At 42.0% G+C, this 14,902-nt stretch overlaps 1 protein-coding gene across 2 annotated transcripts in view; it reads left to right on the top strand.

Moving 5' to 3' along the window:
* Nucleotides 1–14,902, top strand: part of CLMN (calmin) — a 558,733-nt gene that overhangs the window by 97,030 nt on the left and 446,801 nt on the right. The window contains exon 1 of one of the 2 annotated variants that reach the window (XM_078660112.1): nt 7,091–7,161. The exons of the other annotated variant lie outside the window; for it this stretch is intronic. Coding sequence (XP_078516238.1) covers nt 7,137–7,161 — 25 coding nt within the window. The 5' untranslated portion in view covers nt 7,091–7,136. Of the gene's footprint in view, nt 1–7,090; nt 7,162–14,902 lie in introns of those variants that run through there. 2 annotated transcript variants of the gene reach the window in all.

Here is a 14,902-nt window from a genome sequence, read left to right as displayed (position 1 = left end):
ACTCTGCTGCCTAAGTGAGAAGGACTGGACCTGACTCTTGAACCCGGGACTACCCGAGTGAGTCCAAGGTCTAGTTGGCAGGACTTATGATCAGGACCTCTGGGACAGAAAAGGCTCCAATCACCTTGAATTAAGCACCTAGACTCTGCCTGCTGTGAGTCTTGCCCTCCCAAGTGGTGCCACCCCAGTCCTGGATCCTTATTATTGGGCCTGAAGGTGCTCTGTCTGTCCAGCTGTGTTCCTACCAGAACTGACACAGTGCAACGTATGGCCCTGCAGCTCCTCAGAACCGCAGCTGCGTGACACATCTCAGCGCTGGACCTCGCATTGCAGATTTGGAGCTCATTGAAATTGCCTCTGCACAATGCATCTCGATGCAGAACCTCACATTGCAGGTCCGCAGCCCCTCAGAATTGCTGCTGGGTGACACATCCTCTATGTAGGATCTCACAACGCTTCACATCCTGGAATTAAGGCACTTTGTTCAGCTTACTATGGAGCACGGGTCCCTATACCTGGCCCATGCTCCATAGTAGTCAGCCTAAACTTGTGATTTTGTCCTGGTCTGGTGTGACCCTAAAACCACAGTTAGGGCCTGATATATCAAAAAAGTATTTTGCGATTCTTAAATAGCAATTTTTACCGAATCACTATTGGGAATAGCAAAATGCTACGTGTGATCAAATTTGCAAAAAAATACAGCAGCGAAAAAAATTCGCAATCGCAAATATCGATTACCAATTTGCAATTCACCATTTGTCAATTGCAAAATTGCAAATCTGCTCTTTCTGTGCAGCATAATGACCTCGCAAGGAGGAAGTGGGGCATGCCATGCTGTTACCTGTGTTCTGGGTCAGACTGCAGGAGCACTGCACCTGGGAGCCTGTTTGGAGAGCTGAACCAGTGGATTACAACAAGCATGGCAGCTGAAGACAGTGGGAAGGAAGCAGCCCTGCGCAAATGTAAAATCAAGTTCATTGAGAAAGAGCTAGAAGTCCTGACTGAGGATGTGGTTAAGAATCACGAAAGAAAAATTGGGAAAATATTTACTTCATGTCTCGGAGTGTGAGAAGAGAAAAATTTGGCAGGACATCCAAATAAAAATAAATGCAGTGGGGGTCACGCAGCGCTCCATGGAGGAACTTTGTAAGGGCTGGTACAGCAGGGAAAAGGATGCTGCAAAGCTTACAGAGGCAAAGAGGACTGGAGAAGGCCCACCCACACAATCTGGGTTCACACCCTTTGAGGACTTGGTGGAATCCACCCTTCAGGCTGAAGCTGTCATAGGAGTGGCCCAGATAGACACCTCTGCCGGGCCCAGTACCACCCAAGGTAAGATGCATGTACATTTACATGAGCATGGTATGTGTAACTAATTTCCTATTTCGATGAGCAGTCAGAAAGCTGCTAATACCACTCCAGTCCACATATTAGCTGCAACACAACAATGCATTATCAGAGTAGTAGTTATAAAACACAAGAGGGAAGGCAAGGAGGTATAAACAAGCAGCATAGAGGCATTTAAGTAATACAAGCAAGTGACATTTACACACACTGTGTGATGCTAAATACCTTTATTTTACAAAACATTGTGAAATGTGATATACATATAAAAAATATTAAACTAAACGAGTACTGTTTAATGTCAGAGATACCCTAGTGCAAGAGCCAGAAGAAAGGGAATTCAATGGCCATGTGGAGCCTCAGGAACAGTTAGGAGATGAGAACACAGTGGCCCCCTCACCCCTTACACCTGCACCTACAAGAACGCAGGAAGCCAGTGACACCACTACCTAACTTTGAAATGGAAGGAGAGGAGAGCTAACCTGACCTGCCCACAACACAGGCAGAGCTATACCCCCCTTACCCCAAGAGTCCAGGTCCACCTGCGGCGACACAACATCCTAAGCAGGTGGCGCAGGGCAATGGCACAGTTGGAAGAGGAAGAAGGTAACAGCTCGTCAGTCTTCGGTGGCCTGGAGACAGCTATGTTGAAGGTGCCTTGTCTGCATTGCAAGCACATGCTTTCAAAGCATAAAGGAATGGAAGCAGTCGCCAGGTGGATGAAGAACTGCTGCCTACAACTCAACATGTACAAAACCGAAGAACTCATCATGGTCTCACACCCCGATGCCTGGAAAGGAACCTTTTGGCCCCCTGTCCTCGGGAGCCACCCTCCCCCCACGGACCACTCACTCAACCTTGGAATCATCCTAGACTCTGAACTCAAAATGGTCCACCAGATCAATGCTGTCACTTCTTCCTGCTACCACACCCTCTGCCTCCTCCGAAAGACCCTCACTGGATTCCCCTTGAACACAGGAAACCCATCACCCACGCCCTCATCAGCAGCAGACTGGACTACGGCAATGCACTCTATGCCAGGATCAACAAGAACCTCACTCGCAAACTCCAGAACATCCAGAATGCTGCCGCCAGACTAGTCCTCAACCCACCGCGCCACTGCCTCATCAGCCAGAACCTCCGGACACTACACTGGCTCCCAGTCAAGAAGAGAATCACCTTCAAGCTCCTCACCCACGCCCACAAAGCCCTCCACAACACCGTACCACCCTACAGGAACCACCGCCTCTTGTTCCATGCACCCAAAGATCCCTCCACTCTGCTCAGCTCAGCTCTCTCTTGCGACGGTAGCCCGCATCAAGAAGACCAGAACTAGAGGCTGCTCCTTCTCCTTCCTCGCGGCCAAGGCATGGAAAACCCTCCCTCTCCACCTCCTGCAGACACCAACACTCTCTAAGTTCTTAAAGGACCTCAATGTCTGGCTTTTCGAAAAATCACTGTGTAGATCCAAGAGCGGCGCCACCCTCCCCACCCAGCGCCTTGAGACCCTATCAGGTGAGCAGTTGCACTTCATAATCCCGTGATTGATTGATTGAAAGCAGGCATATCTTATTTGCATCAAACATGACTTTTCAGAGATGAAGGACAGCATTACCCAGCTCTGTACAGCAGTGGTGGAAGGGAAGATGGAAAGTTCGGGCAACTTCAGGCGCATTAGTATCAAGGAGGGGGGTTGTACCCAAAGAATTCCACATGGGACCTGGGTGCTATCTGGTGTACAAAGAAAGGGTCCCTGTGAAACAATATACCATTGTTTGGTTTTATTTGGAAAAAATGTAAAAATTGTAAAAATTATCAGCACACTGTAAATTAATCACAATGAGTAAACCAATATACTTGGTAAATAACAGTGCCCCAAAGAAAAGAAGTGAGGTAGTGTGATGCTGTGAAGAAGAAGGAAAGTAAGGGTAGAATTCGTGACAATTATTAGGTATCAGATTTCATTAGAAATACAGTTATAATTCAGAGGCTTCAGATCCCTGAGCCAAAATAAGGGATCATCACATTTCCCATTATACTCAAAATAGTCTATATTGACACAGGTATATCCAAATTAATGAGACGGCAGATTTGAAGCGGCGGCACTCATACGTTGGGACAATTGCTTCTAGCATTGGAAGCGGTGACTCGGTGCGATCGTACTCGACGCACAGCTTTGATTTACTCTGACGACACACTCGTTTACTTTGGCGTCTACAGTGAAGTTCAGATTGGGTCGGGCTTCACGCCGTCTGTAGATACGGCGTTTGGGAGCGCGTGATTGTTTGATACGAGCCCTGTTTTTCTGCGGGAGATTGCATTAGAATTATATGACCGAAATGTAAAGAATCACCATACTTTTCGGTGCTTTTTGTAGCAGAAATTGTAGTGCACCCTGTATATACCCTGTCCTGATGAAGACCCCGATGTAAGGCAACAAACACGCCTACAACTGTAGCGTGGGGTCGAAACGTCGACGGCTACTTTTCACTTTCTTCAGTTGACACCGCCCTCATTAATTTGGATATACCTGTGTCAATATAGACTATTTTGAGTATAATGGGAAATGTGATGATCCCTTATTTTGGCTCAGGGATCTGAAGCCTCTGAATTATAACTGTATTTCTAATGAAATCTGATACCTAATAATTGTCACGAATTCTACCCTTACTTTCCTTCTTCTTCACAGCATCACGCTACCTCACTTCTTTTCTTTGGGGCACTGTTATTTACCAAGTATATTGGTTTACTCATTGTGATTAATTTACAGTGTGCTGATAATTTTTACAATTTTTACATTTTTTCCAAATAAAACCAAACAATGGTATATTGTTTCACAGGGACCCTTTCTTTGAACTTCAGGCGCATGGCAGATGCCATCAGGGAAATTTGCAGTATCCTGAAAGAAGATCTCTTTGCAGTATCCTGAAAGAAAATGCAATCTCTCATGGACAAAGGTCAAAGTGCGGTGCTGATCTTGCTTGATCTCAGCGCCGCCTTTGACATGGTGTTCCACGAGATTCTATTCCAGAGGCTTGAGGAGGCAGGGATTGAGGGTTCAGCGTTAGACTGGCTTCGCTCATTCCTGACAAATAAATCTTTTCGAGTATCAGTACCCCCTTACTCCTCTCAGACTCACGCTATTGATCAGGGGGTGCCGCAGGGCTCGTCTCTGAGCCCACTGCTCTTTAATTTATACTGGGTAAAGAAATCATGTAAAAATAAATCTTCAAAAAATTAAATCACAAAGTTAAAAAAAAAGAATAAAGTTAAAAAAAAGAATCCTTAACTATATCAAGATGGTATCATTGTAACACCATGGGATGGTAGCGATGGAGCCAGGCACCTCCTGTAATACAAGAAAAGTAAAGGCCAAAATTCTTATCAAAGTCGCTGCCAACAATAGGATGGTTTTAGTTCCTTAGGGAAGGATGAGATCATGGATGATAGTTGGATCAGTTAGACGACGATGTGTAAGATTCTTGGGTAATGATGTGAGAATCAGTGGGAGGATGGATAAGAGGTAAATCAGTGGTACAACATGTGAACTGGTTGCACGATTGCAGTTGGGTTGCTGGGAGGATTAAGAGTTGAATTTGTGTTACAGCAATGCTTGAGCAAGCTCAACATGACTGGTGAGTCAGAGAAAACAACTGGTGAATCAGTAGCACAATTACAGTTCAATAGGTCAAGTGATGACAATTGAACCAATTAGGGCAGGGGTACTCAAAGTACAGCCTTGGGGCCGCATGTTGCCCTCCTGACCTTTAATTGCATCCCCCTGGTGATCAGCAGCACTGGGCTGTTGTTCCCTTGACAGAGCAGGAACATTCAGAAAGCTGCTAAACAAACTTAAATTCTTTATTTACATGTTAACTAAAGTAACGGTAAAGAAGAAAATAAGGTGTCCTAGACAACTTATTTTTAGGAACACCTTTATTTTAAAAGATATCTTGCACTAAACATGTAAAAAAAATGATTAACTTCAAAAACGTATATTTTATTAACATGCATGAGTGTTTTACCTTAGTAGATCAAATTATATCACTGCATTGAGAGGCATTTATTGGCAGTGATAATTTTCAAACACAATCTTGGAAACATTCATGCCACCCCCATTATGAAAACTATGCCATTAGAGAACCAAAAGGCAAGACATTTGTCAGGTGCACCTTGTGTGTAGCCTTGGTTGTTAAATGATTGGACCAACATTATAGTTTATTAGATAAAACATAAGAGAATGTTTTGTACAGCACACATTCTGAGCTTGTATCTTTTAAAGGACCCACACATGTGGTAATGAAGAAATAGGAGGCAAAGTAAAATTAACCAATTGCCTAGGATCACACAATTTCATCAAGTGGGAAAGGCAGGACTGATAGCAGGTTTTCTGGTTTCACATTTTGTAATTCAGTCACCAGATGAGTATCACTCTCCCTCTCACGTTTAACATTAGAAGTTAATGCTCTGATTTGAATTCTTGGTGCATGAGAATAGAGCATTGGTGGCAGACAGAAGTCATGTGAAGGCTTGGTTTACTGTCCAAAATATGCATCTGTTTTGCGGCCCCCTACGCTCACTCTTCATCACCCCGACTCTCACATTGTTGGCATTGGGACGGCCCTCTGGCTTTCCACAGACAGTACTTTGCGGCCCTCAGAGAAATGTTTGCAAGTACCTATGAGTTAGGGGCAATGATGTGTGAATCGGGTGGATCAATGATGTGTGATTCGGGTAGGGCAGTGATGTGTGGATCAATGTGGCAATGACATGTGGCCCAGATAGATAGCTTAATGGTGTGTGAAGTAAGCATACATGCAACTCCACACAGTGTCACCCTGTGACACACGATAACGGCTCCCATCACATGGTCTCCCGGTGAGGAGCCGATCTCACACGGTGGCAGGGAAAACGAGTTGATAAAACACCTTTTTCCAAGGCTTTGAATTGCCAACGTCCACTAAGGGTTGTGAAAACACTCCAAGACATTGCACTAGCCTCAGCAAGCTTTTTTTGGGAGGAGGGGACTTGGAGGCAGGGTGGGGTCAAAAGTGCCTCATAGGCACATCTCGGCAAGAGTCCCCACCCCTCCTCACACCTGAGATTGTTCTTAAAGTTGGCAGGTATGATTATGCATGGCAATGATGTGTGATTTATGCAGGGCAATGATGAGAGACTCAGGTGGGTTAGTAATGCACAATTTAGGCGTGGCACTAATAAGAGATCAAGTTTGGCAAAAGGGTGAATCAAGTCGGACAAAGATTTTTGATTTCAGTAAGAATTTGTATGACCTGTGAATGAAGTGGAGAGCGCTGCTGGAGAGCACATCCATGCCTCTGAATATTTTATATACACGTAATCAGTAATAAAAGAAATAGTATGAACTTTGTTGTTTTTTTCTGGTTAAAAGAAAATATGAACATTTCTGTTTCATGGTAACTATCAGATTGCACAGTAGCAGTGCAGTCTTCGAACACAACCCAGTCTTGGTGATGTGTCTGCAGTATCATGTGAAACCAAGGCTTCAATTGCCAGTGACTGAATAATGCATGCGCCTCTCCTACAGGTCTGCTGTGCCGGTCTCTGGGTGTGGGCCGTTCCACTCTGCACACAGCAGGTATACACACACTGGCATATGGGCAGGGTTCCACCAGCCCTGCGTTTACAGGTGGACGTCAATATCGAACACACCTTTTATTTACATTCAGGCCGATGACAACTTGACTTCGGGCAGGTCCGTCTTTAATTCCGGAGTTTATTGCCAGCCTCAGCGACATTCCCACAGCAGCGCCATGGAGCACAGGAAAGAACTACTGGGTAGGACGTTTTCCTTCTTTTTTTTCAATTTACTAAACCAAACAATCGAATTGAAATGCTGTCGAGTGTGCAGCAGAACTTTACGAGGACGTTTGCAGAAGACAAATAGTGAATTGTTATGGCAGGCAGCAGCTGTTTCTTTGTAGCTGAGCTTTTAACGACGACGGCAGCATGCTGTTTTGTCGGTGTGTAAGCTTACGCCATCTTGTAAATACTGTGCCATGGGTTAGTGTTACCCTAGTATTGACAACTGCTGTTTTCACTTAATATTTAACTCCTTGTCTCTTTTATTTCTACAACAAAATATATCGTGTTTAAGCGACGAGAAAAATGTGCAGAGCAGGGTAAAATGTGGTTTATGATATTATTTTGGTGCATATTTCAGATGCAGGCTTTATTGCGCTTAAACCTTGTTCGTTCAACCCTGAGCTGCGTTACTTGTTTACATGTAGTACTGTATGTATGTATGTATGTAAATGTATAGGCATTTATATAGCGCACTACTTACCCGTAGGGTCCCAAGGCGCTTCGACCGCTGCGAAACCCTTCCTGGCTTCCCTGAGAGATGGTCCCTTAATGGGTATCTCCAGGGTGAGACCAGGCATCCCCGGCGGTCTGGTGGGGCCGTTAGTGAAGATGAGGCAAGCTAATGCCCAGAGTTGCCGAGTGTGAACGCTGATCAGAGTGGGCACCGAGGCGAGAGAATTATCGAGTCCGCTGACCCTGGTCCAGAAACCTGCCGCGCCGGGAATCGAACCCTGGTCCCGGGCCGTCCTCTGCTCTCGGGTCTGCCGCCTCTAACCAGTGAGCCACACTACTTTACTGCCAGCGCATAGGCTACTTCAGTGTTGTCACACACTTTATTTACGTACAGCAAAACATTTTCGTAGAGCCCCCTAACTCAGTAATAGTACCAACCATGGAAGGATGAAAAACCGAGTTGACCTTTCAGAATTCTAATCTGAGATTCCCAGTTTGCACACAGATATATGCAGAGCTTTAAGTGGTATTACAACAGTTGGTGGTCTCTAAAGGAGGCGTGGTCTATGTTTATAGGGGCGTGATTTAGAAAGGTAAACTAAAATCTTTTACTTCCCATAGCATGCCACCTTACCAGTATTTTGATGCTTCTCTGTGGTCTTTCTCTCATTTTAACCATACATATTGTACAATTGCAAACAGGCAGGTAAAACAAGCCAGACCTACCGGCTTTGCCAATGCTTATTAGCAGTATCAGATAAAGGAGTGATAACAATGATTTTGTTTTGAATTATTAGAATTGAAAATATTTAAATTCTGAAAATATGAGACTTAAATAATCATCTGCGGATGGAGTGGTGCTCTTCAGAGTGCCTCAGTCACTCACATGTTTTCCTTCATACCATTTTTCTCTACACTAGTTCCCTGGAACACCATTTTTCTCCCCATTTCTTTTTGAAATTCTACATTTTTAAATCTAACACCTCCACGCTTTCCTCTTCAGCACCCTCTTTTCATCCTCTCCAGCATGTAATTCCTTTCTAAGTCGCCTTCACTTCACCATTGACAGTGCACACAACACCCACTCACCAGTAAACACTGCATTTCCTTTAACTTTTGCTCTATCAACAGATTTTTACCGGATTTGCACTCTTTCACACAGAATCACAATTGCAATTGGTGCAAGAGGCTACTGCCCTATGTGCTTCACAAAGAGGCCAAGGATTGGAGGAGCATGTGTTCTGAACACCTCTATGACCCACTCATAGGAACTATTAGAAGGTCTGAGACCAGGAGGGACCTGGCCCACTTAAAGCTCTGGATATATGCAACATACAGATTAGCCTGTACAAATAAATGGGATTAGAAACAAGTGGACCACCAGCATGAAGTGTGTGTGTATCTATCTATATCTATAGATTTAAATATATATATACATATAAACTACTCACTGGCGTTTGCCATTGTGTAGTTATAGTTAGTGTAACATACTTCCCAGCCTGGGTACTCGCCAATGACTATGCTGCAAATGGATCTTAGTACAACACATCTTTATTCTTCTGCGTGTAACTGCAAACTCAACATTCTAAATCTGCATTCACTTACTATGCTCTAATGCTTCAGTCCCAGTTCTACGGAGTTCATCAGGAGCCACAATGGTTCCGTCATTACAAACTCACACAACACTGCATGTCCACCTCTGTTAAATAAAAAATTCAATTTTTTACAAATATATACAATTGGAGCTCTTCAATGAGTCTTCGTGGCACTTGGATCACACGTCCCGACCGTGTCTTCGGAAACTGGGGACAGAAAGTATAAATGTCCATGATTGACATTGGTGATGGAGAAACAGCAACAGTCAGGGATTCCTCACTTGTCTTTTCAGACCCAATCTCTACAATGACATCAGTGCCTGACAAGCCACATGTCAGAAGTGTGAGGAGTCTCGCGTAATGGACATCCCAGAACGTTGGGCAGTCACCATGTGTCCTTTGCTGATCACAATATGAAATGGATCAGCATGGAATGCTGCATCAAACTTTCATTTTCTATGCTGACGAACAAGCACTCGATCTCCGCTAGTGAACGTGACATCTTTTGCTTGTCAACGCATTGTCTGCATAGGCCTTCATTTTCCTTTTACAATCCAAGACTTTCGGAGTGTCTTTTCCTCAGTATATGCTCTTCTGTTGCTCCATTGAGGTAACTTGGTTGCCATGAATCTCCCAAACATCAAGGTTGCAGGGCTTCCCCCCTGCAGTCGAATGAGGGGTCTATCGGCAAGTTAGAAGAGTGGAATTTAAGACCGCTTTGAGGTCAAGGTTTTCTAGTACAACACGTTGGACGGTTCTCTTCAGAGTACTCATGAACCATTCAGCAAGCCCATTGGCCTGTGGCCTGAGAGAGGTGCACTTCTGATGCTTCACATTAAGATGATTTAAAAAGTCTCTGAATTCTCGACTGTTGAAAGGTGGACGTTGTCAGACTTTAAGATTGCATGAAAACATTATTGAGTGATAGACAAAAGATTTTTGATCAATGGAAATTTAACATCACTGGAAAAAGTTTATTTGAATGTATTTACTACTGTAGCATTCTCATAAGGATTAAAATAATTCACTCTTCTGGAGCAAGCAGTATAACATTGTATGGTACTCTAGGAAATGTTTTGGAATGTGTAGCGTCATAGAACAAGTTAAAATTTGCTCATAATTCTAAAAAATAAAACATGCATGGGGCATGGTGTCATCAGTCCACTGAAAAAAATCTCCTTTACACGACAATAGTTGTAGAGTTTTAAAAAACCTGCAAAAGTACACATGCAATGTCATTACTTCATCTCAGTGACAAGAGAAAAGCTACAGAAATGTAACTGCTGCCATAAAGAAAAATCATGAATGCATAATTTTCTTTACAGTTAGCAATATTAATATCAAACGTGCAGTGCAGACCAACGTATTTGTCAGGCCGAACAATAGGGAAGTAAATCAAGGCCGTCTAAGTTCATATTGCACTGAGTGTCGAGGGCTATCAGAGGCTAAGTTTATATGTTGCAATACATGGTGTAGCAAATATTCAGGGGACAACAGGTACAAGGACAAGGAAACGTATAGTCAATCATTACTAGTGAAAAGGGGGAAATGGGCCTCCTGCTTTCATGATCTTGTACATTTCTGCCCTTACATTTAAACCACAGTATATGAACAGTGTTTCACTCCATTTTATTTAATTTAGGCTCGTAAGGCATCAATAGCACTTACTTTTACGTTACTCTTAAATACTTCCAATATTGTCGAAAACATTGTGTGACCTATCATCTTACTGTATAGAACCAAGGAGTTGTTTTCATCTATTGTATGGTTCGTGCTGCCCAATATGTTTTTTCATCTTTTTGCTCACTTTGCTCAAATCAATCAATTTATGAGGGTTGTGAATTACTTATAAATCAAATAAATGCCAATAGTAGTGTTGCAGTTCAAAACATAAGGTTCTTTAGCATAGATATTTAAATAGTGACAACCTGGTTTTGAGTAGTAAATTGACACATAGTTTAATCTCCACATGTGCTAAAGTTGCTAGTCTATACTTCTGGAACTGTTTGCTTGTCACTTCTTTCCATTTAAAACAACGCATTGGATATATATATATATATATATATATATATATATATATATATATAGACATAGATATAGACATAGATATAGATATAGATATAGATATAGATAGATATAGATATATACACATACCCAGCAATGGTCGCCACATGGTAGTTATAATTAGGTCACTGTTTCCATAGGAAATGCCATTTTTGTTTTCCTAATAATGTTGGTGCTGTGTGATGAATTTTCACGAAACTGTCCAGAGAAGTGCTTCTTTTTGTCACGTTTGTGCTTCAAAAGTTTTGTGATGATTCGTCAAGCGGGGGCCAAGAAAAAAAGGGGGTCCCAAAACACAAAATCCCAATGCATTTTCCATAGACTTTTTTGAACAGCGCTACCGCAAAAACTGCTGAACACAATTACACCACATTTGGCAGAACGCTATATCTTTGTCCAGAAAACATGCATTTTGTGATTTGGTATAAATCTGTTCAGTAGTTTTTGAGATAATAAGGGACAAAAACATTTGTATATCTGGGCGGTTGGGTTTGAGGTACTCTTGCGAGAGTCCCTCAAACCCAGTTTTAAAAAATAGAGCCTTTTGATTGGCCATGGTTTTTTTTTTTTTACTTGGGACATGTTGCTCCCTTTGTTCCAGAGGGAGAAAAGACTTTGATTGGCTGGCGGCAACATGAGGAAAAATTTTGCAGGCAGCCATTAGAGGATTCGGGGACTTACCTCCCTGTCCTGAAGAGGAATAACATAATGGGGCAGGGTTAGTTCACTAATATAGTGAGTTTGGGTTAGTTCCTCGACCGGGGATTGGACTCTGAGCCTTGCCTTCGGCAGTGCACGTTGGGGATCTGGCTTGCCCATATATTACATCACCCATGGCATGTTCAATGACATCATTGATAACTGCAACATCTGAAATGACATCTTTGATGACCAGACTTTCCGTGGCGGTGGTGCCAGTTATAGTAACTTAAGATATGAGTTTTAGTTAGCAGAGATAAATATATCTGGTGAATTTCAGTGTTTTTTAAGTTTAAAACCTTACATTGCCACTGAAATGTTCACCTAAATATAATGTCACTTAAAATTTACAAAGAAATATATTACATTTAATAATATAGTTGTGGGAGAAATTTAGGATTCTACTCATAAATCATATGATGGTGGACTAAACCTTTTATTTTGTGAGATTGAAACTGTTTTTATGAAACATTTGATTCAAATGAAACATTTCCTGAATAGAAACAGCACTAACCGGATCTAATCTGTGGATTTACTAGTTAATGTTGGAGGTGGTTTGCATCCAATAAATGCAGTCCATTATGAATAAGGTTTTTCAATTTCATGAACGTGGGCCAAAAATGGTAGCCTAAACTAATGGCATGTTGCCTTGATGAGCGGTGAGTTCAAATAGGTGATATCAATTAGTGAACCATGCTTATTTTTATAGATTTTTCAGTGCCCTCTTCCAAATACCATCAACTTAGACCTGGGATCTGTGGAGTGCAAAAAAAAGTTCTCTTGTTTGTTAGAGCTGCTACGATGGCTTCAAACTGATCATATAGCAGATTGCCTCGTGGCTCCTAGGGTGAACACTTTCAGGCTGCTAGTAGGTTTCTAGATATTGTTTATTACATACAAAGTTTTTCCATCAAGTTTTATCATTGGGTCAAAGAACAGTGTCATGTTTTTAAAGTTTGGTGTGAAATTGAGATCAGAGTTTTGTGATTGTGGCAGTCATAAGGAATTGAACGCTCAATGCCTCATGAAAAATCCACCATTGATGTATTGGTGCCAGATCATCGTTTGGTAGGATGTTGGTCAAGTTGACTATCCATTTGTCTTCAAATGCTAATATAAATGTGTTGCCCAGGGTGGGGTGGGATGAAAGAAGCAGCCATTGCCATCTGCTTAGTATGTAAATGTTCTGTTTTTAAAAGTGAGAAATTATTTTCAGGGTGAGTGTTACTAATTGATTAATGAAATTTAGGTACCCACTGTTTCCTTGGTTTTGTGTTTAGCAATGTCTCACTAATTGCTAGTGACTCGTCCTGGGCATGTTACATACACTGCTTCATTGTCGAAGGTAACTAAAGGTATCCTCTATCAGATCTTGGCCTGACTCCACCAATTATTGGAATGCATATTTCAAAGCATTTTTAATAATTTATGGATCAAACAAAACACAGAATCGGTCAAAAAGAAAGATGCAAACCTTCAAACACATTGCGATTTCTTGAGAAAGCAGATCATGTCCTAATTGTAAAATAACATCAGACATATTGGTTAGTATCAGTAAAGGAGAGACACAAGATTGATCTGGGAGGAGGGAAATATGGAAAATAAGTGAATGAATTCTGTATTGATGTGTATGACCATAGAGGTTCTATGGCTTAGTCTTTAATTTTAATTGAATAATGTATATTCTGTCAAATGCATTCACTACGTACATACTTCGAAGGACAACTAGGTAATTGAAATAGTTATCTAGCAAAACGTGTTGTTAGTTTTGGTCAAAATCCTATGGTAGGCCGGGCCTCATAAATGAGTTGTCAGAAGTTTTCAGCTTGACTTGGGGCTAAGAATATTGCACTGGGATTTGAGAAGGCAGAACTGAGTCATTCCTGTTGAATGTATGCTCAGCTTGGAAGCAGAACATTGGCTGATGTCATTGCATTACACTTCATAAGCAATTAAAATTCCGATCCTGACGTGACTGCACTTGATGTGGTGTTTTAGTGATGCTGCCTAAAACATGTATTTTCATTTTTGATTTAGTCCTCCTTTTATTGTTAAACAAGCACTCGCCCATATTGGTACCCACCTGAAACTCAAAAGTAGACTTGACTCTATGATACCTGATTCTGGTCAACTTAGTGCTATATAAAACTCTGTAAAATAAATACATTAATGAATTAGTCGGAGAGATAAGCCACTTGCTTGGTTTGAATCTTTTTGGGAAAATAGAATGCAGGCAGTGCAGATGGCATATTTTCATTCAGTCTTTGAGGACATTATTTGTGGTGTTCCACAAGGGCCGGCCCTTAGTCTTACACATTTTATGTGGCCCCGTTGACAGACCTGATTGCTTCCTTTGGATTTTAATTCTATGGGTGCGCTGACAATAATAAATAAATAATCTGTATGGAAGGTAACGGCTTGCAACTCTAGGAGTAATTTAGGGACTGCATGGTTAAGGTGGTCAAATGGATGAATGATGTCTCCCTCTCTGCCTTAACTCAGACAAGATGGAAGTTTTTATTTTTGGCAGTCCTTCTGTTTGGTCTCCTACGTGATGGCATCCTTCTTTGAGCACCTGTTCAGTACTGGCTACCACGGATAGAAATTTAGGAATTGTAATTGATAGTAGGCTCTCTTTTGAGCCACAGATCAATAAGCTGATGTCTACTTGCTATCTTCTTTTGAGACAACGTAGAAAGACCATTTAGGTTACGCCTTAAGATTCCATGCAAACATTGGTGCTAAGTAGACTGGACTACTGCAAAGCCTTATACTTTGGGCTTCCTGAATATCTGACTAAAAGGACACAACTCATACAGAATGCAATAGCGAGGTAGATTTTTGGTAATAGGAAATTCGACAGTGTTTCCCCCCTTCTTAGACAGTGTCACTGATTCCCTATC

The sequence above is a fragment of the Lissotriton helveticus genome, chromosome 9, assembly GCF_964261635.1.
Source record: "Lissotriton helveticus chromosome 9, aLisHel1.1, whole genome shotgun sequence".
Classification (NCBI taxonomy): Eukaryota; Metazoa; Chordata; class Amphibia; order Caudata; family Salamandridae; genus Lissotriton; species Lissotriton helveticus.
Note: the sequence above shows the minus strand (reverse complement) of the source record. Positions and strands in the feature narration are given on the sequence as shown.